General features: G+C 36.0%; 1 protein-coding gene across 1 annotated transcript in view; it reads left to right on the top strand.

Moving 5' to 3' along the window:
- The window catches only part of CD226 (CD226 molecule), a 39751-nt gene that overhangs the window by 2596 nt on the left and 14893 nt on the right, over nucleotides 1-22262 (top strand). Inside the window, 5 exon segments of the mRNA XM_072328078.1 lie at nucleotides 4904-4959; nucleotides 8729-8760; nucleotides 8762-8814; nucleotides 11038-11376; nucleotides 14043-14045. Coding sequence (XP_072184179.1) covers nucleotides 4904-4959; nucleotides 8729-8760; nucleotides 8762-8814; nucleotides 11038-11376; nucleotides 14043-14045 — 483 coding nt within the window.

The following is a 22262-nucleotide window of genomic DNA, read 5'->3' as shown; positions in this document are numbered from 1 at the left end:
TTCCACTTCAAAGTGATTTTTACCAAATCAAGAAGGGGAAAATTGCTTTTCCTATGAGTTCTAGGCTTCTCTGTAATTGATGATTTGCACAGAGGGCCATTTTCTATTGCTATGGCAACTGGGTTATGACTCACAACTTTTCTGAAACTTTTGGTGTGATTTTGAGTATGTTTGTGTGAATTAAGGCATCTCCTGCTCATTAATCCAGAGCTCAGGTGTTCTGGGTGTGCTTCTTGGCATTTTTGCAGTGGTTGCCTTGCACTTGCAAAATGTTCTATTTCCAGCACTGAAAATAAGTTTCAACCAAGGAATATCAAATTCCTCCGCCTACTGGTTTCTGACCTAATAAAAAATGCTGCACTTGAGACAGAACCCTTTTGTTGTAATAAATTGCAGTGCACAGTGAAGGGTTTGCAAAGCAGCTCTATGAATGATCCCATTAGCCCAGGAGCAGGCCTGGAGCCACACCAGGGAGGCCTCTGGGGTTTGGGGGCCATGTGGCCTGCGGTCAGCCCTGTGGCTTAGTGCTTGCCCTCCTGTTTGGGGGTCAGGGCAGCCAAAGCACTGCTTAGGAGGAAGCGGTGGTGGTTAGCACAATGCTGGTGATAGCTTCAGAACACCTCTCAGTGCTGTCTTAATGTTTTAAAAAGTTCCTCCATATACTCTGAGTGGTTCTTGACAGTAATTTGGTGCTGCTTCTTTTCCTATTTATTGGGTTCATCGTACAGCAACAGGGGGACAAAAATTGAACTAAGCTACTTTAATTGGCCAAGTTCAGGGTCAGAAAAATGTCGGAGGAATTTTTTTTTTTTTCTAAACTGAATTTCTTGATGACAACAATAACAGGAAAGAAAAAACAAAACACCCCAAGACCCACAATGCTATCACTGCAGTTGGTTGATTGGAGTGTGTATGCGGTTAAATAAGCTTGTGGGTTTTATCCTATGTACATTAAAAAAACAAACAACCAAACAACAACAACAACAAAACTTTTAATGGCAAAACAAGTAACATTTAATATGGATGAAAAATTATTGTATGTGTAATAAAAAACTGTCTTTAAGAAGCCAGAGGACATAAAAATCAAAAGAAAAATCTAACTTCAGGTGATGCTGGACTAGATCCCAGAAGGGGAAATATAATTGTATAGGCAAATTCACTGTGGGATGTAGCAGGAATTGAGGTCGAAATGTTATCACCCAGAACGTAACTTTTCAGGGCAGTTTCTTTTATTCTTCAGCTGAACTGAAACATCTCTTAATGGTAATAAATGTTACCCTGTGCTGGGGTGTATTTGCAATAAAGTGTCAGAAGAAAGTTCTTTAGCTGCCTACACATTTTTTCCATATGACTCTCAGATATTCTGTTTTCTTCCCCAGTGTGCTTGCATAATTTTATTTTCGGTGAGAGATTAAATGCCTAGCTGGAAACAGCAGTAGGTGACAACTGCTAAAGCAAAGGTATGAAATCTAACTGATTCTATCCATCTAGAGAGAGACAGAGAGAGGTTACATAGCCTGATCTGGTAGATAAGTTCAACAGACCACAGCTATAACACCTGTGAAAACTGTAACTGTCAGAGCCACCACGCTTTGTTAGAATTTAATTTGTTTGAGCTTTCTTTTCTTTTTCTTTTTTTTTTCTTTTTTTTTTTTTTTCACTCAGCAGTGACTTCCTTCAAGTGTTTTCTGTTCCTGCAGCTCTAGAAACTTTTGTCGAACATTACACTTTGAACTGTAGTCAAACCACTTAACAATCAGTACACTTTTTTTTTTTTTTTTTTTTTTCTGCCAGCCACTTAAAGCTTGCATCCCTTTACACCCTCATAGATATGGTAACATAAGCTTTGTTTTGATGTTGTTTGTCTATTTGGTTGGTTTTATGCCAATGTAGCAATGCTTTAGGTGACTCTTAAAAGCACAGAGATGAAACTGCCATGTTTATTTCCCTTCTCATCTGTGAATGAAAATGATGTTGAGTAAACAGCGTTTAGTACTGGTATAGCAGTGTCCATCCAAGGGCAATGGCCCTGCTGTAACCATTGTGGTGGAAAGGTACAAGTTTCATGCACAGCAAAGCCCTCATCTATTCCATCAAAAATAAAGAGAATATAAGATGATCTCTTTGACAGTTCTATATTTCTTCTGTTTAAAATGTCCTCATTCTGCCATTCTACCAAGTTGTTCTTAGTTCCAGTTAGAATTTTTTTGATTTCACAGGGGCTCACAAAGCCTGGGAATTACAGATAATACACTGCTGACCAGCAGAGTGAAGCAATGCATAAACCCACCACCAGCTTTTTTGCCTGACAGACTAGCAGCTCACCTGCCTGTGTTTGTAGAGTCCTTTTGAATTTCTAGATAAAATAAAAAGAGTTCTGCTTCTGTTCTGTCTTCCAGTGAGTGTTTTTTATCACTGCTACATTCAAAAGGAGTTCATATCTGCAGAGTGTCTTTAGGAAGTCTCCTCAGGGAAGAAGCAATATCAGTGTTTTGGAGAACTCAATGGAAATGTATTGCTTGGTAGCCAACAGTAAGTTTTGGATTGGTTTGTGTTGTCTTCTGCTTTTATTTTGGTTTGTATTTTGCTTTTGTTGCTGTTGCTTTGTTTTCCCAGGAAAATATCATCCCAGTGGATGTATCAGTACAATAAACAAGACAGCTTTCTCAAATGCATCAGAAGATCATGTATGAAAAAAATGAATTCAGAGTGTCAAAAATTTCTCTTCAAAGAAGTAATTAACACTGTCAAAATCTTTCCAGAAAAGCAAAATGAGAACTTTTTTAGATGCTTTAGACACCAGCTAAGAATATCTAATACCAAAATGACACAAAATCTGTATCTTTGTTCTCAGAAGACTTTATTCATCATTTGATGAATTAATTGAGCTGCCACATTTTGTATGTTACAATATATATATATATATATATATATATATAAATCTTTTTAGCAGTAGATTTCCTGCTCTAGGGAGAGGGGGATGCATCTCATCTCAGGTTTAATAGAAAATACAATTGATTTGGCAGTGAAAAAATTGTCCATTGAGACTGAAATATAATACAAGAAACACTATTCACCATCATCTAGAACAAAAACAGCACATAAAACTCTCTATCAAGACAGGAATTGAAAGAAAAAAACAAAACAACTGACAACAGTTATAAGAATACAATGTATTGTTATAACAATACAATACAATTATTTTACTCTTTGAAAAACAATAAAAAATATTAATTGCTTCTCACATGTGAAATAAATACTGGTTATAATGGACTAAAGAAGTGGGGTTTTTTTTGTCCTTAGAGAGATCTTTATAGAATATACTAGCCTGAAGCAACCAGAAACCTGAAGTTGTACCTGTGACAGATCTGTGTGTGCATGTAAAGCAACCAACTCTTTAAAATTATCCTAGCAAGCTTTGCCTTGGTTTATCTGTTTAAATTCCTGCCTGCTTAATGCATCAGATTATTCTGCTAAGCCTTTGAGCACATCATAAAAACAGATCACTTCCTTTTTAAAAATCTCTTTCAGAATAACAAATGAGAAATAATGTTTCGATTAAAAATAGAAGGCAGTTGTTGTAGGGAAATATCCACAAATGTTCACTTACAAATGACTTAAAAAGAGCTAGATTAAAAGTTTGCAGGGGTTTCATATGATTTCAACTAAGGAGCTGTAAGAGTAAAAGCATAATATTTTTAATTTATAGTAACATAAAGGTACTACGATAATTATGTTAAGATATTTGGTAAGCCATCTTTGAGCAGGTATACTACTTTATAGCCATTTAATGCTTCATATAGATCACAGACATAGCTTTAAAAAAAACAGTCTGTCAAACTCCAGTGCCTCCTTGTTATGAGAACATAAAAGAAATAAAAAACCTACGTGGCCAGAATAATTAAATTTGAAAAATAAATCCTCATAAAACAACTTGTGATGATTCTATAATGGCTGCTCTGAAGTCATACTGATGTAATATAATTAAACTTCCAGGATCTTAGAAATGAGTGGTCACAGTTGCAGGTTAAATTTTGAAAAATAAAGCCAATGTATTATATTCTTTCTCAAAGTGCAGAGACTAATTGAGCATATGAGTCACCCGCTGTTTCATGTCAGTATAAATATCATTGATTTCTTTGCAACTGCATTAGCATAAAACAGATGTAAAATGTTGTAGTGAACCAGGCAGGACATTAAGATACAATTATGCTATTTCCACTAAAACAAATGATTACAGCAGATATTTACGTATTCCATTAATTTACAGTTTATTGTGAATCCTTTCTTGAAAAACTTTCCTGCCGTGTAGGACTTTCCCTGAGCAAATGAAGAGTAAAACAGCTCAGTGCTCAAGAGGCATCTATTCATGATTTTTAGTAAGGAAAGGCATTTTTACTTGAAGAATTGCTATGTATCATCACATGGGGGTGCAGAGTTATAAACAAAATACAAGACTGGGCAAGATTAATTCAGTACAATAGAACAGAAATTTTTGATTTGTCTTCAGGTCTGTTTGTCACTTCTTCCATTTTCTTGCATGTTTAAAGCTTTGGAAGGAGGTTGCTTCTTTTACATGACTTTATTTGTCCTTCTAAATCTGTCTTCCTTTCTGTCTCCCATGTAAAGGACCTTTATTTGGTCAACATTTTCTCTAGCAAATAATTTTAATTTTCTCTTTGAATGTATTTTTTGGAGTATACTCCAAAGGGAAGAAGATCCTTGTTCTGAAGCATACTTCTTTCAAGCAGTAGGTTAAACATCTGGGTTGGTACTTCTTGCAGCATTTAAAATCTGTTAAAGATTAAGAGGAAAGAAACAAAGTGCCTGTACACTTGTGCTAGGTCAGCTTTACCTTGGAGAAGGCACTGCCACTGCTTTCCCTGAATCTTCTGTACCAAAGGTATTCAGTGCCCTTGGCTGTGTTTCTTCAGAACACAAGTATTGAAACAATACAAGGTACCTTTAAAAAAGGAAGATCTCAGACACGCTAAGTTTGACATTTTATAAGAGTCCAAAAATAAGCTTTCCCCCATAGTTTGTGCCTTCACAGAGCTGTTCTGTCTTCCAGTTCTGTCACCTGGGTGACAAGTTCCACAAGGCCACTGCTGTACAGGCTGTGGGTTTTATCTGCTCTGAGGTCAGTTCTAATCCCAGCTCCTCCACCCATCTCAATGCCTGGCTGTACCAGTCTTGTCTCAGCCAACAGCAACTTCCATCTCTAATGCCCAATGGCACGCTTCCCCTCATATTTTAACAGAGCAAACAAACAAACAAACAAACAAAAAAAACCAATATAAATAAGTTGTCAAACTAGAAGTAGTTAATAAAGCAAACAGTTAGCTGATCTTCTGTTTTCACACATCATCACTACTGAATATTTGGTGTTTGGATTTTGGCTTTGTGTGTTCTTACAAGGAGAAACTTTCAGATTGTACTGGGAGCTTGAATTGATCTTGTTGGAAAGAGATCTGCTATATCAAATGATAATCTGTCACTTTTCTCTTAATCGAGTTTTTATCAAAAGAAGGGCACAAAAAGGGCTTAAGAAAAACGATATATGAGATATCTTTCTTTGCCAAGAAGGTATCAGGTCCTGAATGCATCAACAAAAATAAGATGGCACATACAAAAGATGCAGCCTTTTCTTTCCGTAGCTTTCTTCTTGGACTTTGAAGGCCATTTTTCAAGCCATAAGCTTCTTTGCCAAAGATCAGCTACAGATCTTCCTCAAAGACTCGTCTGAGCTGACAGTATCATATAATTCAGAATAACCTCAGCCTCCTCAGGAGGGTTTCACATCCTGGCTATATTTAAGGGCATTGTTTAGAGAACCTCTCAGTGAACTGCTCTGCCTGCAAAAAGGAAAAACACCAACATTCATTTCCTTAAACTGGCTTTTAACAGTTTTAAGGTAAAAGTTTTATTTTTTTAATAGCAACATGAAAAGTAGAGGTGAACCAGGAGAAGGGTAGTTCAGGAAAGATAACAGTTATTTAAGAATGGCTGTGTTCTGAAAGCAAAATGCCCCATTCCCAAGGTCCTTCGTTTGAGCAACTTAAAGTTTTTGTGCTTCCATTTTTTCTTTCATTAAAGGAAACTCCTGGGTTTCTGTAAATAATGCCACTTTTCTGAAACTAACAAGCTAAAAGATTTGGACACAAGGACAAGAACTAAGTTAACAGCAACAACAACAACAAAAGGAACAATGTACAGAGTTGACTAACAGTAGTAATTCATTAAATTCATAGAGACACAAATGTCATCTGTTATTTTACTTTGTAAATTAGTTTATTTCAAATCTTTCAAATGACATCTTCTATGCTTTTGCCAGATGAAAATTCAAGGTCATAACATGAACCAGTTATCAACAAAATGTGAAATGAAATCCAGTAGTATCTTCCTATGTTTAAAGGAGAAGAATTTATAAAACGTTTCTAAGGATATTTTCAGTATCTTACTGAACAAATCAATGGCAAATATATATAGACAAGATCACTGAATAAAAAAGGTTTAGTTTGAGGAAAAAGGCCCGGATGATAGCTCTTATCATTAGGCAATTGCATAATTAAAACTGTGAAGAAAATATTAAATACTAAAATGTATTATCTGGTTATTTTCTTGGGGTTATTTATCAAGTTTTTCTTTCTCTTCTTTAAGTAGGTTAACTTTTTTTTTTTTATTTACTTGAATAACCTTGTTTATTATATTCACTTTTTGTCATATTTTCCTCTTTTTTTTAATTCAGATGAGCAGAGGAGAGCTACTGATGTTTTAAGAATTCCCCCTGCACGCAAGTAGACACAAACTTCTATGAAGTTTGGTAAGTTGTCACAGGCAAACTGTCTAGCCACGAACACATCAAAGGATCACCACTTACACAGTGAACTTAAAAAATACCACAGACCTTCTTATCTCCTACCAACACACCTCTCACTTAAGAGTCAGCAGCAGTATTGCTTTATGGTGTCTAGTTCAAAATTTGTTCAGCAGTGGTGTTTCTCCCACTTCCTTAATCAGACCTTTATACTATTAGTACATATCACCATGAGCATATTTTGTCATTCAGCATAGCTTTTCTGCGTTCAGATTCCATCAATTGCTTGTGATTAATCTTCCTGAAAATAAATAAATGTGAAACTACCCTTCCTGAATCTCAACAGTTAGCAATATCTAGCCTTCATGTTGCAGCTGTGGTTTTATCACTAGCAGTCTTATCTTTCTGACCCATTTAGGTGCTCAGCGTTACATTAGAATGAAAATCCAGTTAGCAGTTCAGTTCCAAAAATGCAGATAATTTTCCAGTTCTAGAAATGAAAAAACATAGTCTTTATCTAAAGACCCCTGAATACATATTCTCTTGCAGCATGGGGCGATGAAACAATTCATTATAGAATTATAGCTTATATAGTGCAACCTGTGCAATTGCCAGTGCATTTAAAAGTAAAAAATCAACAAGAGTTTTGAATGTATAGATATTTTCTGAACATTTTTACTCTGCAGAAGGACTTTTAGTTTTGATCATTTTTTTCCTCTTCTGAGGAAGTAAAGGCTCCTCTGAGTCTTTAATAATGTACCCCAGTGTATTTAATTCATGTTTTTTTCCTCCAGTTTCTTTGGAAGAACTCTAGGTGTTAATTTCTTCTCTGATGTTAATGAATATGTACTAAAGAATCTTATCCATTATGCTACTGCATCAGGCATGCATGTAGATTAATCCAATTTGGGGTTTTTATTAGTGCAATTAGATTAGATGCAGAATTGGAGAGGGGAAATTGAATTATTTGCCTTTATGCAACTACACTGCTCGGCCCTTCTGTTTAAAGAAACCAAGAATAGTGAATGGAAAAAGAGATAATTTCCTTTATGGTAATCTAGAGGAAGACTGTCATCCATGGAGGGAGAGGTGTGTCATTTGTTGCTGAACTACCATTCTAAGTTGATTAGCCTGGCTTCTGGATGGAAGAGCTGATATCCAGAAACGCAGAGTCCAAGCCCTAACTATTCAAAGCACTCCCTCCTTCCAGTCCATTTTCTTCATTCTCTTCACTGAAGATTCACTGAAACAGTCCCTGTGCCCTGACCATTTTTCCATTGGTCATGTTTGTAAGTAAAGTGGTACCTGGAGTGAATTTCTTTTTGGTTATCTCCTGCTTCACTGCACTGCCACAACCAAGGCCTTTTTCCTGGAAGAAGCAGAAGCAAGTAGATTTGTCTCTTTTTCTGCAGTATTGCTGCAGGCCTATCTGTTAAATCTTAAATGCTAATAAATCATTAAAAAGGATATTAACATATTGCGCTGGCCCTGTACATATATCTTATTCTTCACTCTCTTATAGCAATTTCCATTAGAGAATCTAATTACAGAAATCATTGTGACATGCTTTGAAACAGCATCCTTGGTTATATGTTATCTATATATTGGATTGGGGGAAATTAATACACCAGGAAACAAAATGATGCACCCAGAGTCATAGAAGATGTGTGTTCAAGTCAAGACTGAAATCCAACCTATACATCTCCACTGTGCTTACTGTGAAATTGTTTCTGTTTTGTTTCTTTCTGATTTATGTTTTAAGTCACCACTCTACAGTTATACATTCAGCTGTAAAATTACACTATAATGTTTTTTTGCTGTTAAACTGTAATTGGCACTTAGCAAATAATTACTGAAATATAACTTGGTTATCTCCATGAACATCTCCTTCCTTTGCTTTGGGCTTCTCAGGATGGAGAGAGAATGGGATTACTGGGAAATGAACAACGTTATGGCAGGCAGTGAACTGGAGTGGAGGAGACCAAGGAACTACTTGGGTGACCATGGCACGTGCAGTTGCTGTTTCTGTGAAGGTCTCTTCTCCACAGATGCTCAGAGAAACATGGATTTTCCAGCCTTTTTCTGCTGGAGACCATAAGGAGAATCACAAATTAGAGGTTCAGGGAAGAGGAAGGCAAGGTTGTGAGATAACTTCCCCTTAAGTTACCTACTCTGTCCACAGGCCAGAAGGACTGTAGAGGCAGTGTTTATTTCTCTTTTTTTTTTTTTTTTTTTTAATGTACCTTATGTAAAAACAATGACATTTAAAGCTTGTACTTTCTACCAAATTATACCAGTGAATTCAGCTTTCACAATGGCTACAGCTTCCTAACTAGTGAATCCAGGCATACCACGCAGGTCTCCAGAAGAGACTTGTAATGCAGTCTTTAGGGCGAGATACAGTAATACTCTGTTTAAAGGATGCTGATTTTAGCATGTGTGACAAAGAAACCTCTTTTGAGGACCAAATAACTAACAAAGAATCTATGGACTCTTATAGTAACTGTGACTGTTGCATAATAAATAAATGTGTTTGGACAACATGTAGTATCACTGATACTTAGTCATCATGTAGAGCTGGATGTTAATTTCTTAATTTCTGTTTTGCTCTTAAAGCCATATGGAGACAAATGAGCATGAAATCCAGAGCAATAAAATAGTAATTTATATATGAACAAATAAATGAAGAATAATTTTCACTGAAGATAATTTATTTTCACTTTGGAGATTTCCTGAGCACTTAATCTTAGCTTTAATTAAAGAAAACAGATGTGCAAGAAGTTTTGTTTATAATAATAATTAAAAAATATATTCACATCTATTTATCTTTTCCTTCAACTTCAGACTTTGTGAAACATCATTCATTTGTAAACTAGCATAAGCATATGTAGTATGACAAAAAGAATATTTCAGTGTAGAGAGATACTTCATCAATTGCTTCGTTTGCAACTGCAGCCAGTGAGTTCATTAAAGACTTAAATACAAGACACATACAGATCATGTACAGTCAATTGAAGGCCATAATGGTACGTAGCATCCTGGAACCAGGCCTCATCGACTCACAGAATCCTTTTTTCTCCTGTACAAACCTCTGTTTGACTTCGGAACCTCTTCATTTCTTTATTTTGTTACCAGCAATCATTCTATTTCCTGAGATACAATAAATGTAAGTAAATATTTTAATCTGATTGAAGAAGTAGCTGTAATACAAATGAAATTCAGCCTCCAATTAATTTTTTATTTTATTTTATTTTTCTATTTAGATTTTTTCTGATTGGATCAGATGGGCTATTGACAATCTGGGAGTATTTTGTGAATCCAGATTATGATTTTTCCAGGAAATAATTCGTAAGTTACTCTTAGAAAAAATGAAGCTACTTCATAGAAGTAGCGTAGTTTCTGGGGGCGAAAAAAAAAACCAAACAAACAACCTAATAAAAAACCAGCAAGCAAGGTTTTGTGTATGGTATATTCCTATTTTTAAAGATGTTATATTTTTGCAGTGGAATTATTACCTCTGGGTTATAGTTCCTCTGTAGGAACTGTCTTCCTTTCCAAATTTCTTACTCCTTGAGTAGCAGACAGATGTTGACTTGGGGTAAATGGCACAGAAGAATTCCATTGGCTTGTTCTGAGGAAACCTGAATATCTCTGCTATATCAGTTGTATACAGTAACTGGAGGTTCAATAGTAGTGCGAAACTTTTCCCTGAGATAGTTTTAGATGTGAATTCAGTGCCTCTTCAATGCAGTTTTTAGAATGTGAAAGTAAAAAGCTTGTGATGTTTTTCATGTTTCAAAAGTAAAACCTTCCCCCTTAGAACAGCACGTGGTGTGCAGAGGCTGCACAAAACCACATTGCGCCAGTCACTGATTTCACTGTTCTTTGAGATGGGCCACGCAGCTTTCCTTGTTGCTGTTCTCCAGCTTTGTAGAAGTAAGATCCCTTTCCTATTCCTAGCTATCATATTTCTTTCCTCTTCTTACGTAATTACAGATATGGTCACAACTCACAAGTGTGTCACTGTGTGCTTCAGACCAATGTTAACTCTCCAGTCATATTCATACACTAGAAATAGTTACAATATCTGGGGGTAGGAGTTATTTTTAATGAATGTTTTCTTCAAAATTTTACTTCTGATGCTGTTAATGTCATTTCTGAGTTTTGCTACAATTTCAATTCCCAAAAATGTTTATAATAAAACTGGATGTCTTTCTCAGTTTTAGCCAGCGTTGAAGGAAGGTTTGTGGATTCAACTATAAAGCTTTCAGAGAAGATGAAACTGGAATGCACATATCCGAAAAAAGCTGTAATAATACAAACATCCTGGATGAAACAAAATGGAAGTCATAAAGAAAATGTTGCTGTCTTGCATCCTACCTATGGTGTACATATTGAAGATAAATACAGAGGAAGAATATATTTTGAAAATACTCCCAGGGAAGACCAATCCTTATCCTTCAACAAGAGCAGTTTGGAAGATGTTGGTCTTTACTTTTGCTCCATTGTAACTTACCCAGATGGAGTCTCTGAGAAGGTAATAGAAGTTATTCATCCAGGTAAGGAAATTTCTCATCACTTTTTAAAATTTCTGATATATATGAAACAGAAATTTATGCAAATTTAGGGAGTATCTGGCTCTGAAATTTTTCAGTTATACTGCACATATAAATGGAGTAATTTAGGTGAAAGTACAAACACAACAGAAAATAATTATGTTGCTTTCACCTAAGATTATCTTAAGAGAAGTAGGAAATAAGGAGTGGAACTGAAGGAGACAGATGTATGTCACAGTACTAATGTGTCACATGCCAGACTTTATATATCAATGATCATTTCAAAAGTGGTATTTCCATTGGAGCAGCATTTCTATAGCCAGTAGGACCTCTTCAGAGAATTAAATTAAACCTTATAACTGCTCATGGAGGGTAATGGATTTTTATTGCTATGCTTTATAGTGAGGGTGCTATTGGTCTCATAACTAAGAAAAAAAAAAAAATACCAAAAAACAACAACAACAACAAACAAAATACGAAAGAAAAACAAACAAGCAGCCAAAACAGCAACAGTAACAACAGCAACAACAACAGGACGTGAAAACACATTTCGGAATGTGTGGCAGCAGAAAGAAAAAATAAAAATAAAAAAAAAGAAAAAAGAAGACGAAAATAGAGAAATTTAAGCAAAGAAGAACAAGCTTTTATTTGAAAGAAACCTGCCTGAAGATGGAGAAAGGAAGAAGGAAAGAAAAAGATCAGATTCACTTATGCCTATGTACTTTCTGTGCAGCTGCTCATATACTTTCCCGAGGCTCTCTACTTACCTGACTCATCTGATTTGATTTCCTTTTTAATTCTGGGTGAGAGAGGGGAGAAAAAGCCCTTTTCAAGTATTTTTCCATGCATGCCCATTCAGTATTGCTCATCTCACAACACTGGTGCAAGTTATAACGATTCCCTGATGACAGGAGCTGAGCTGTGGTCATTTAGTCCTTAGAAGTTCGTTACATACAAATGATAGAACAGCCTTCAGAAGACAACTGTTTGTCATTATTGGTTTATTGGTTTGATACAGTGAATGTAAAGAGAATCTCTTTCTCATCATCCCAAGTGGAAATAGACCTCATTCAGTGTTTTATTGTATTTCTCATTTAGGAGAGAATGAGATGAAGAAGTAGTTTAGTTCTGTTTCTTAGTTTGAAAGACCAGAAGAATTAAAAATAATTCCTAGCCTGATCCCCCTGAGTCTTAATTTCAAGTTTTTTTTTTTTTTCTAAACTTCTGTTATTTCTGTTACAAATAAATGGCTGAGCTGATATTGTAGTAGATATGTAACTTAAATAATTTCAAGATATGTTGTTCTTGCCTTCACCATTTTAGACTTCTGAATCTTGATTTTTAATAATAATTTTGGTAATGGAAATGGGATAGGGATCCATTTCTGCTTTCCTATCTGCACGGCTGCTTATCAAAGCAGAAACTAAGCCAGACAAATTTTTGGCCCATCTTTAGAAAAATATAATTCTACTTAAATAAGTTATTTCAGAACTGAAATTATTTCTGCATTTGTAGTCCACTCGCATACTCATACAATTCAGTCATTTGCATGGAGAGGAATTGTCCGTCTGGTGGAAGAGTTAAGAAGTTCCCTCAGGGTAGGCTTGCAGTTCAGATCAGAGCTCCTCAGCTATGATTCCTTGAGTAGCTTCTCTGATTGCTTGCTCCAGCCTAGCATCTATTTTATTATGTAAAGGAATAAATTTTGGAAATAGTACCTCTAGGTTTCTCTGTCGGTCTGTTCAATGTTAATTTAACACTAGGCCTTAGAAGCATTTTTTTTAGTTGCATTAAAATAACCCAAGATCTGGAGATTTAGGTTGTTATTTACAAAAGGGAGCAGGCAAACTGTATCTCTTCTGTGGTTCTGTATAACCAGAGTTCTGACAGTGAGCTGATTTAGTGAAAAATAAGTTAGATGCAATAGAGGTCTGCAAGCTCATAGAGTCCTTTTTGTTTGTGCAAAACAGTGCTGACCTAAGCTATTTGTATCTGTCTTTGTAGTTAGGGAGTTTCCTTGGGTTTCTACCTGTCAAAGACTTATATTAGGTGATCTACTTACAGATTTCAGCACACTGTAAACCAAACAAAAAAATTATCATTCATTGGAGTTAGATTTTTTTAAATGGTAATGTTGAATACAACATTCACTATTTAGGATACCTCTCTTGATTTGGGCATTTTAAACCACAAAACATTCATATTTCCAATATATATATTTAATCCTGCTACAAAGAAAAATAATAATGTTGAATAGAAGTTAATCTTTTCCCATTTAAAGAATCAGGGTTTCTCAGAACAGGGAAAATCAATTTTGCTCAGCTCCCAGTAGATGTTCATAAACAAGATCTTTGTACCCACTGATATGGAGAAAAGGAAATGTATCAACATCAAGGATGAAACACTACAGCATCAATCTACTCTACAAATTAAATGTGTTATTAAAAACAGATCTTGGAGAAAACATTTTTAAATGTAGTGGTTATAGAAGAATTGTTATTAGTCAGGCTTTATCTACCCTTTAATAAATGCATTCGTCAGTAATAAATATCCTAGTTTCCCTGGATGACACCTTGCTATGATTAAATCAGCAGTAAACTTCGGATCTGCTTCCATGCAGCCAGCTTGCTGGTGACAGCATATGCACAATTTTTCTTCTCATTTATCAGCTGGTAAAATTAGGACATTGGCGTTTGCTTTGAAAGTTTTTGTATTCTTCACCAGGGTGAGAGCTTTGAGAAAGCTAAGTGTTAGTCTTATCCTTTCAACAGGAATAGGTCTGTCTCTGTAGGATGAATGTAAACTGTTAGATAGTTAAAGTCCTGGAAAATGAGGCACTTCTAAAGGAATTTTGTATTCTTTGTTATAAATAAATCTGCCCAAAATACCAGAAAAAAATCATTTTATAGGTTATGAAAACTGCTTTTGAATTATACTGCCTGCTTTGGCTTTTGGTTTATTTATTGATTCACAGTAAGTATAGTTTTTTAGAAGAACACTAATTTGCTTTTACTACCAAGAAAAATGTGCAACTCACTGTAAAATCCATTTCTTTTGTTTACAAAAGTAAACCAACAAATCTTTAATGGAGTAAATTTATTTATTCAATTAGAGGATTGCATTATGCCTAATGCTTTGTAATTTATGGTTTTACTTTTAAAGATTGGTTGATTAAGCTTTAAAGTTGGAGCCTTTAGAAGGATGCAAAATTGAGGGCACAACGTTCAAAATGAAATGTAAGCTTTCTTTGGTATATTCATACAGGTGAATTTAAACTGATATTAATAAGGTGTCTATGTTAACCAAACCTGCATTATAATGATTATAATCCTGAAACCTGGATTATAATTTGTGCTACCCAGGCATTTAGAAGTTTCAGATTTTATCTGTACTTACCTATTACTCTATGGAACACAGATATTCCTGCTATACCACAGATTGGTCCTGGGGCTGTTTCAGAAGATGTAATAAAAATATTAGGACATACATTGTGTTTTTTTTGTTTGTTTGTTTTTTGTTTGTTTTTTTTTTCCCTTTCATTTTGGTTAAGATTTCTAGGACATCTATGAAACATGAGAAGGAGCTCTCCCAGGCTCCAAAGTGTTACCCATGCTTACTTTATTGGTAGTTATTCAGAGACACAGACAGTAAAGCAGTAACAGTTGTGGCATAACTACTTCACATCTTACATAACTACAAGATACTTTGACAGGCCTGTACAGTGCTGATGTTCTGGAACATAACTGCAGAGAACTTGAGATGGTTTTCTGCCATCACTACTTTTTATTTTATTTTATTACGTTTACATCAATACTTTGGAAAATAATTGCCTATTTATCCCATGAGGAAATATCTGCCAGCTGTGTAAATGTATTGCTTCTTTCATCTTGTAATGCGAATGTACATGCAGCACTTTTTTTGGAAGAGAATTCAAGAGCACTTTTTTTTTTTTTTCTTAATATTCCTAGATGTTATGAGTCACATCCTGCACTAAACCAACAGAACCCATACTCTCTGAGAAAACTCCTTGCGCCTTTTTGTTTTAATGAAAAGATTTTGTTGGATTAGTCACTACTTAACAATATTTCACCTTAAGGAAGAGTTTAAGGACAATCTTTAGTTCCTTACATACAGTGCTTAGATGTGCATGACTGAAGATGGATTTTAGGTACCACATAAAATGCAAGGAACAGAGAATAAATTCACTGCTAATTGGTGAACCATTAGAGTTGGAGACATCACACAGGAATTGTTGAGTTCCAAAAGATTACATTTCAAATGTTTGCTAACCAGAAGGGAAAGCATTTAAAATGCAGATTTATTTTATATATGTGTATATATATGTATATATACATATATATATACAAATATATATATATATTTGTAATTTTACTTTTAGATAACAAAGAAAAATATTGTCAGTCACCATTCATGTACCTAACTGTAGCAGAGAGGCAGAAGGAATTCTGCAATCCTCTCCTCTTCCCCTTTTTTTCCTTCTCTAAAATGTTTTCAGGGAAAGAAAACATTTCCAGTGTCCCCCGCTGGGACACTGATCCATTTGTTTATGTGGTCCTTTCCCAGACCTGTCTTTAATCCTTTGGTTCTTTGCTCTTCAATTTATAAGTACAAGAGATACTTATATTTGAAGGGACTTTTCTCAGTAGCTTGTTTTCAGCTAAATAGTGATTACTAGTAATTTATGACTTTAAAAAGTCATGCTATGTATTAATGGAAAATATTATTTTGACAATCTCAGTAACTTCTACATCATCTAACATGAATTATGCATAGCTGCATAATTTTTTACTCTGAAACTATTTGAAATTGTTTTATTTTATTGTTTTCATTTTAATTCATAACTAAATTTTTGTCTCTGTAGTCAGTAACAATTGACCGTTTGTTCAGGGGCTATGTCTTGCTAGCAACTTTGAATAAGAATGGAAGTTCATTAATAGAGTATTTAAATGCCAGCTGTACCATGAAGTACTCCCATATTTTAAATAGAGTGATCAACCTCCTCTATGATAGCAGAGACAGAGCTTTTCTATTCTTAGCTAGCATGATGATACCCATGCCACTCAGCCCTTACTTCTTTATTAATGTTCTTGTGCCTGCCAAAAGCAGTACAATGTATAGATTTTTTTTTTTTCCCCAGTCCCTATTCACCTGAAATAACTTGCTTTCTATTTATCTCTGTCTCAATTTAGATTGTGATTCATAGGTCTACAGTGAAACATTATCATCCCTTTAAAGAACATAGAAACAAGAACTAGCCCTGAGGGATCTTCATTCCTCAGCTCTCAGACTCTGAGCTCCCCAGAGCAAGGGCTATCTCTGTATTTTACACAGTGTCAACCACATGGTCAGCACCTAATTAAAAAGAAAGAGGATGCAGCCAAGAAGCAGCTGCCTTTTTCATACCTATGCTGTGGTTATTGACCTGTTAAACATTGCTTTTCTTTCTTTTTAACTTCTGTGCTGAACTGAAGATTGGATTTCCCTTCAGTATAAATGGCTAGGGGGAAAAAAAAGAAAGAAAAAAAGAAAATAAAACCTGTTTGGAGCAGAGCAGAAGGAAAGGCTTCCTTTTTGGAGGAAAATCTTAGATCAAAACAAACTACAGGAAAGTGGAAAAATCAGGTTGGAAAGGACTTGGCAAACTCATCCATCCCTATTCTGAGTGTAAGCATCATCCATAACCAATTCCCATATTGGAAATTTATGCATAATATTTTTTGCATAGTTATTCTAGCGTTTAACCAGCCTTGGAATAAGATTTTTTTCCCCATTATATCTAACCTAGATACCTCTTGTTTAATATGGATCTTATTCATTTTAGTACTTCCCTTTGGAAAATAGAAGGCTTCCATATTGTCAGACTTCAGTCATCCCTCTGTTCTAAACAAAAATAGTTAACTTTCCTTCTTAGCTCATTCTTCTGAATTTCACCGTTCTTATATTCATCATAATTGTCTCCAATTTATATATTACATTCTTAAAATAATCAGCTAAAATGTTCTTGCTAAGGCCTCAGCATTACTGAATGAAGCTGAATATTTTGTCCTTTATCTTGCCTATGTACGTGGTTTATATACATTAGAAAAATTATCTTCCAGAAACAGAAAATGTGATTTTTGTTCTATTTGGCTAGCAGTCAATTACTACATGCAGCCGCTTTTATTCAGTCCTGTTTTTTCTGGTTTTGTGTGTGTATGTTTTTGTTGCTGTTTTAACTTTTTTTATTAATAATTCTTGTTAGTTTTTAAGAAGGAAAATACTAGTAAGTACTCTTAGTTTCTGTTTGTACCAGAATGTGCAGTGTTAAGGAAAAAAAACATCTATGAAAAGTAGTGCTGTTTGCCAGCTTAAGATAATTTTGAAGAGTTGGTTTATATATTCCCTCTCAGCATTTCCTAATGAACACACTTTGTGTGTTCACTGGATACTACAGTTATTAACTGATGTATGATAATTTGGAGATGAGTCTCACTTTTGAGCTGTTCACCTCTTGCTGCTGTTTGCTCTTTGTTGAGTTTTATCAACAAAGACTCTTTTGGAGGGTCGTGAAATGTTAGAAGGAAGCATTATTCAGATGCAAAAATCACCTTTCCCATCAGGCTTGTCATTCTCAAAAATGCTGAGGGGACCTTTTATGGGGACAACAGGAAAGTCAGATGGCAAACCATGAATGAGCAAAGTTGGCTGGGTTGGGATGACATGTAAGGGCTAAAACCTTGAAAAAAACAAATCAAGGCAGAAGAATGGCCATCTCAAATGTATGCACTCAAATGGGGAAATCCTGAGGGGCAGCATTGTAAGTAAGAACACTTTTTCTGGAAACCTACATCTGAACCTAACCATCTGAAGTGTCTGCAATGGATGGATACAGGCTCTTTGGAAGGACAGGCCAGATTAGCAAAGAAGGAGTGGAGAGAAGAGCCTGGAGCACCTCTCTTATGAGGAAAGGTCGAGCAAACTGGGTCTGTTCAGCCTTGAGGAAAGACGACTGAGAGGGGAACTTATATATATCCAAGGTGCCAGAGGCAAAGGGATGAGACTGGTCTCTTTCAGTGGTTCATGGTGATAGGACAAGGGGAAATGGCCACAAACTGAAGCATAGGAAGTTCTGCACAAATGTGTGTAAGAACTTCTTCATGGTAAGGGTGATGGAGCACTGGAACAAGCTGCCCAGAGAGGTTGTGGAGTCTCCTTCTCTGGAGATATTCAAGACATGCCTGGATGCCTACCTGTGCAACCTGGTCTCGGGAGCCTGCTTTGGCAGTGGTATTAGACTAGATTATCTCTAGAAGTCCTTTTCAGCCAAAATTCCAATTCTGTTATTCTGCAATTCTGTACTGCCTTTTCACAGAATCACAGAATCGTAGGGGTTGGAAGGGACCTCCAGAGATCATTGAGTCCAATCCCCAAGTGCTTCTTCTACTGCAAGAAAGCAGTGGAAATACAGGAAACTCTAGTAGTGGATGACAAACCATCTAAGAATCTATGGGTCAGAATTAGTAGGCAGACCAACATGGGTTACACTGTGGTGAGTGTCTGCTACCATGGTCTGCTACCAGTGTTCTTGCAAGGAGGAATTAGATGAGGCCTTCTTCAGTGTACAGGAAGAAGCTCTGATCCTTGTCGAAGAATTAAACTACCTGTGTGGAGCAGCATAGAAGAGTACAAGAATTTGTGGAGGCTTCTGGAGTGCAGTAGTGATAAATTCCTCACACAGATGATTAAGTAGGTGATGAGGATGCACTATTTTAAGCCTTAAACTTAGAAAAAAGGAATAACGTGTTGGGATTTGAAAGTCAGACAACCTTGCCTGCAGTGACCATGCAATGCTGGAGTTAAGGATCCCATTAGAAGGTGATAAAAGTGAAAAAGCAAGATCTTCTGGGCTTCAGAAGACTAGACACTGGCCTTTTATGGCATCTGCTTAGAAGAATCCTATGGATGATGAAGAAAAACAAGCTATGAGAGAGCCTGCTGATTTTTAAAGGTAACCTCCTCCAATGGTCCGTGAGGGAAAAAAGGAAAATGTCTGAGAATGCTAGAAGTCCTGCATGAAACATGCAGGAATGAAGTTAGGAAACTAAAAACTAACTTGGAATTGAATCAAGTGAATTCAATTCTAATTTATTTTATTTATTTATTTACCTGGCTATTTATTTATTTATTTATTTATTTATTTTGCAAGTATTTCCTTGACTTCATAAGATAAAAATACTCTTCTCAGCTTCTAATCCCTAATTCTATGCCACTGCAGTAACCACAGTGAATTTCAACTTAATTAGCGCATTATTTCTCGTATCAACCTTTGCTTCTGTGACACAAGATCTGGATTCAGATGTTTTCTTACTTTTTTTTTTTTTTTAATTAATCAAACTTTAATATGTATGACATTTGAGCTAACTGTTTTCAAATCATCAGTGTGTGCAATAGTAGGGGGAAATGGGAAGTGTATATTAACAACTTTAATACGTTTGAAGTTAAGGAGATATTATCCAAGACAGACAGTGTTTCATTTGGAAAATTACAGATTCAGATAGTTTTCTCATCCCACATTTTTCCCAAGAAGTAGATCCTCTTTCTACTGTTTATATTCCTAATAATGAACTTTTCTTTCAGCTGGTCTGAAAACAGGCAATATAATTTATAATTCAATCAAGACAAAAAGAAATGGAGAGGAAATAAGCAGCATGGAATGTTGATGATATATTGATTTCTTTTACTTTCCTACCTGGCTCCAAAATGCATAACAAACTTATTGCAAAATATTTCTCCAATATAAATTCAGTTCATAAAACAAACCATTAAAATAATAAATATGTTCTGAGATGCAGGGCAAATAAATAAATAAATAAATAAAATGCATCTTCATATTGCACTCCCAGGCATTACAACATTTGTGGGGCTGGGCAGTGTGGGTATTATTTACACTGTCCACTGTTTTTTCAGCATTGGCTTTCCCTCCTAAGAAATATTTGTCCTTAGGAGCTAGTTTTACCATTCACACTCTTTCCCTTCCCCTCTCCCCTGCCTTTTTTATCCTGTGTGGCTTTAATTGTGATGTACTGTGTTCTACGCTGACAGCCAAAAGAGCCAGCCACACCCTGAGGTGCATCAGGCCCAGCAAGGGGAGGGAATGTCCCACTCCACTCCCTGATGTGTGGCCTCACCTAGAGTGTGGTGTGCAGATTTGAGCACCACAATATAAGAAGGACATACAACTATTAGAAAGCATCCAAAAGAGGGCTGCAAATATGGTGAAGAGTCTGGAGGACAAGACATATAAGGAGCGGCTGAAATCCCTGGAATTGTTCAGCACAGAGCAGAGGAGCTGAGGGGAGGCCTGATGGCAGCTGCAGCTCCTCACAGGGAGTGAAGGGCAGCACTGAGCTCTGCTCTGTGTGACAGCGACAGGGCCCGAGGGAACGGCATGGAGCTGTGCCAGGGTAGGGGCATCTGGAGGTGAGGGAAAGGGGCTGCACCCGAGGGCGGTGGGCATGAAACAGGCTGCACTAGGGCATGGCCCCTAGTGCCAGAGTTCAATGAGTGTTTGGACAACAATGTCAGACATAGGGTTTGATTCTAGGTGGTCCTGTATAGAGCCAGGAGTTTGGTTTGATGATCCTTGGGTGTCTCTTCCTACTTGGGATATTCTATGATTCTGTGTTTCTCTGATAAGAGTAACTAATGAGGCACAAACCTGTACACAGGCATATGTGCACACACACATGCATGTACTTATGATGTGATGCGCATTTTCCCAGTGCAGCGTTTGTTTTCATCATTGTGATAAAATCATAAACAAAAAGTGAAGGCTGAGGACAGTATCCTCTGTCATTCCTAGACATTCCAGGACTCTATTCTGAGTAAATTCCCTTTATTCTGAACTGATTAAGTTCCTGGAGAAAGCGAAAATCTGAAATTCTGACCTCTTACACCTTACAGATTCTCCTGCAGGCAAACCCTGGTATAATGCATTTTCTATTCTTCTTGGATTTCCTAACAGTCAAATTCTTCTGGCTCAGAAATGTTTGTACTTGAATAGCCAATGATTTTCTTACTCTTATTAGCACCATACTCTCTCTAGCTTCTTCCTTTCCTTGCACCCTATGTAACTAAAGCTTTAAAGACTGAGTGAAATAGCAAGGGGTTGAGCAGTACGCACAAACAAACTTGAGTTGGAGATGATTTAAAATTGGGTGCTAAGTGTCTATAAACTCACAGAGAATTATTAACTGGCACAGACATATTCATCAGATTGTTGTAATATAATTTAAAATAACACTGTAAATGTATAAGAGTATTAATACTTTTAGCTCTTACGATCTAAATACTTTCTGTAACAAAAATACAACCTTTTCAAACATGGTACCTGTGATGATTTTTAGTTTGATTGTAGAACTTGAGCCAGTAACTCATAAGAAATCAAGTTCTTTACTGCTCCAGCTTACATAGTAACCAAACATCCCAATTTTCCCTTTTCATTTAAAAAAAAAAAAAAAGTCTATTTTTTAGGGTCTCAACAGAATTATGTGGCACATGCACACAAGATGTTTAGGAGCTAAAAGCAATCAAATGAAGAATATTGAGGAAGGGTGAAGGGGTCAGCTTTGAAGTATTTTTTCATCTAAAAGTTGATTTTCTTGAAGGCAAAAAAGCCCTGAAGAAAGTTCATCTTCATAAAATTTTGAGATTGCCTTTCATCTACACTTTAATTTGTTGCTCCTTATTATAAGCTGTGGAAGGCAACATACATAAACAATGCTTCAGCAAACCTGGGAACTTGTCTCTGTGATGGAGCTAAGTTATCCTTGCAATTTTGGAAAATCTCTTAAGGTCATTTGTTGTTTCTAGGGGAAATTAGTACTTCC

The sequence above is a fragment of the Excalfactoria chinensis genome, chromosome 2 (assembly GCF_039878825.1).
Source record: "Excalfactoria chinensis isolate bCotChi1 chromosome 2, bCotChi1.hap2, whole genome shotgun sequence".
In the NCBI taxonomy this organism is placed as follows: domain Eukaryota; kingdom Metazoa; phylum Chordata; class Aves; order Galliformes; family Phasianidae; genus Excalfactoria; species Excalfactoria chinensis.
This window is presented reverse-complemented; position numbering and strand designations above follow the sequence as displayed.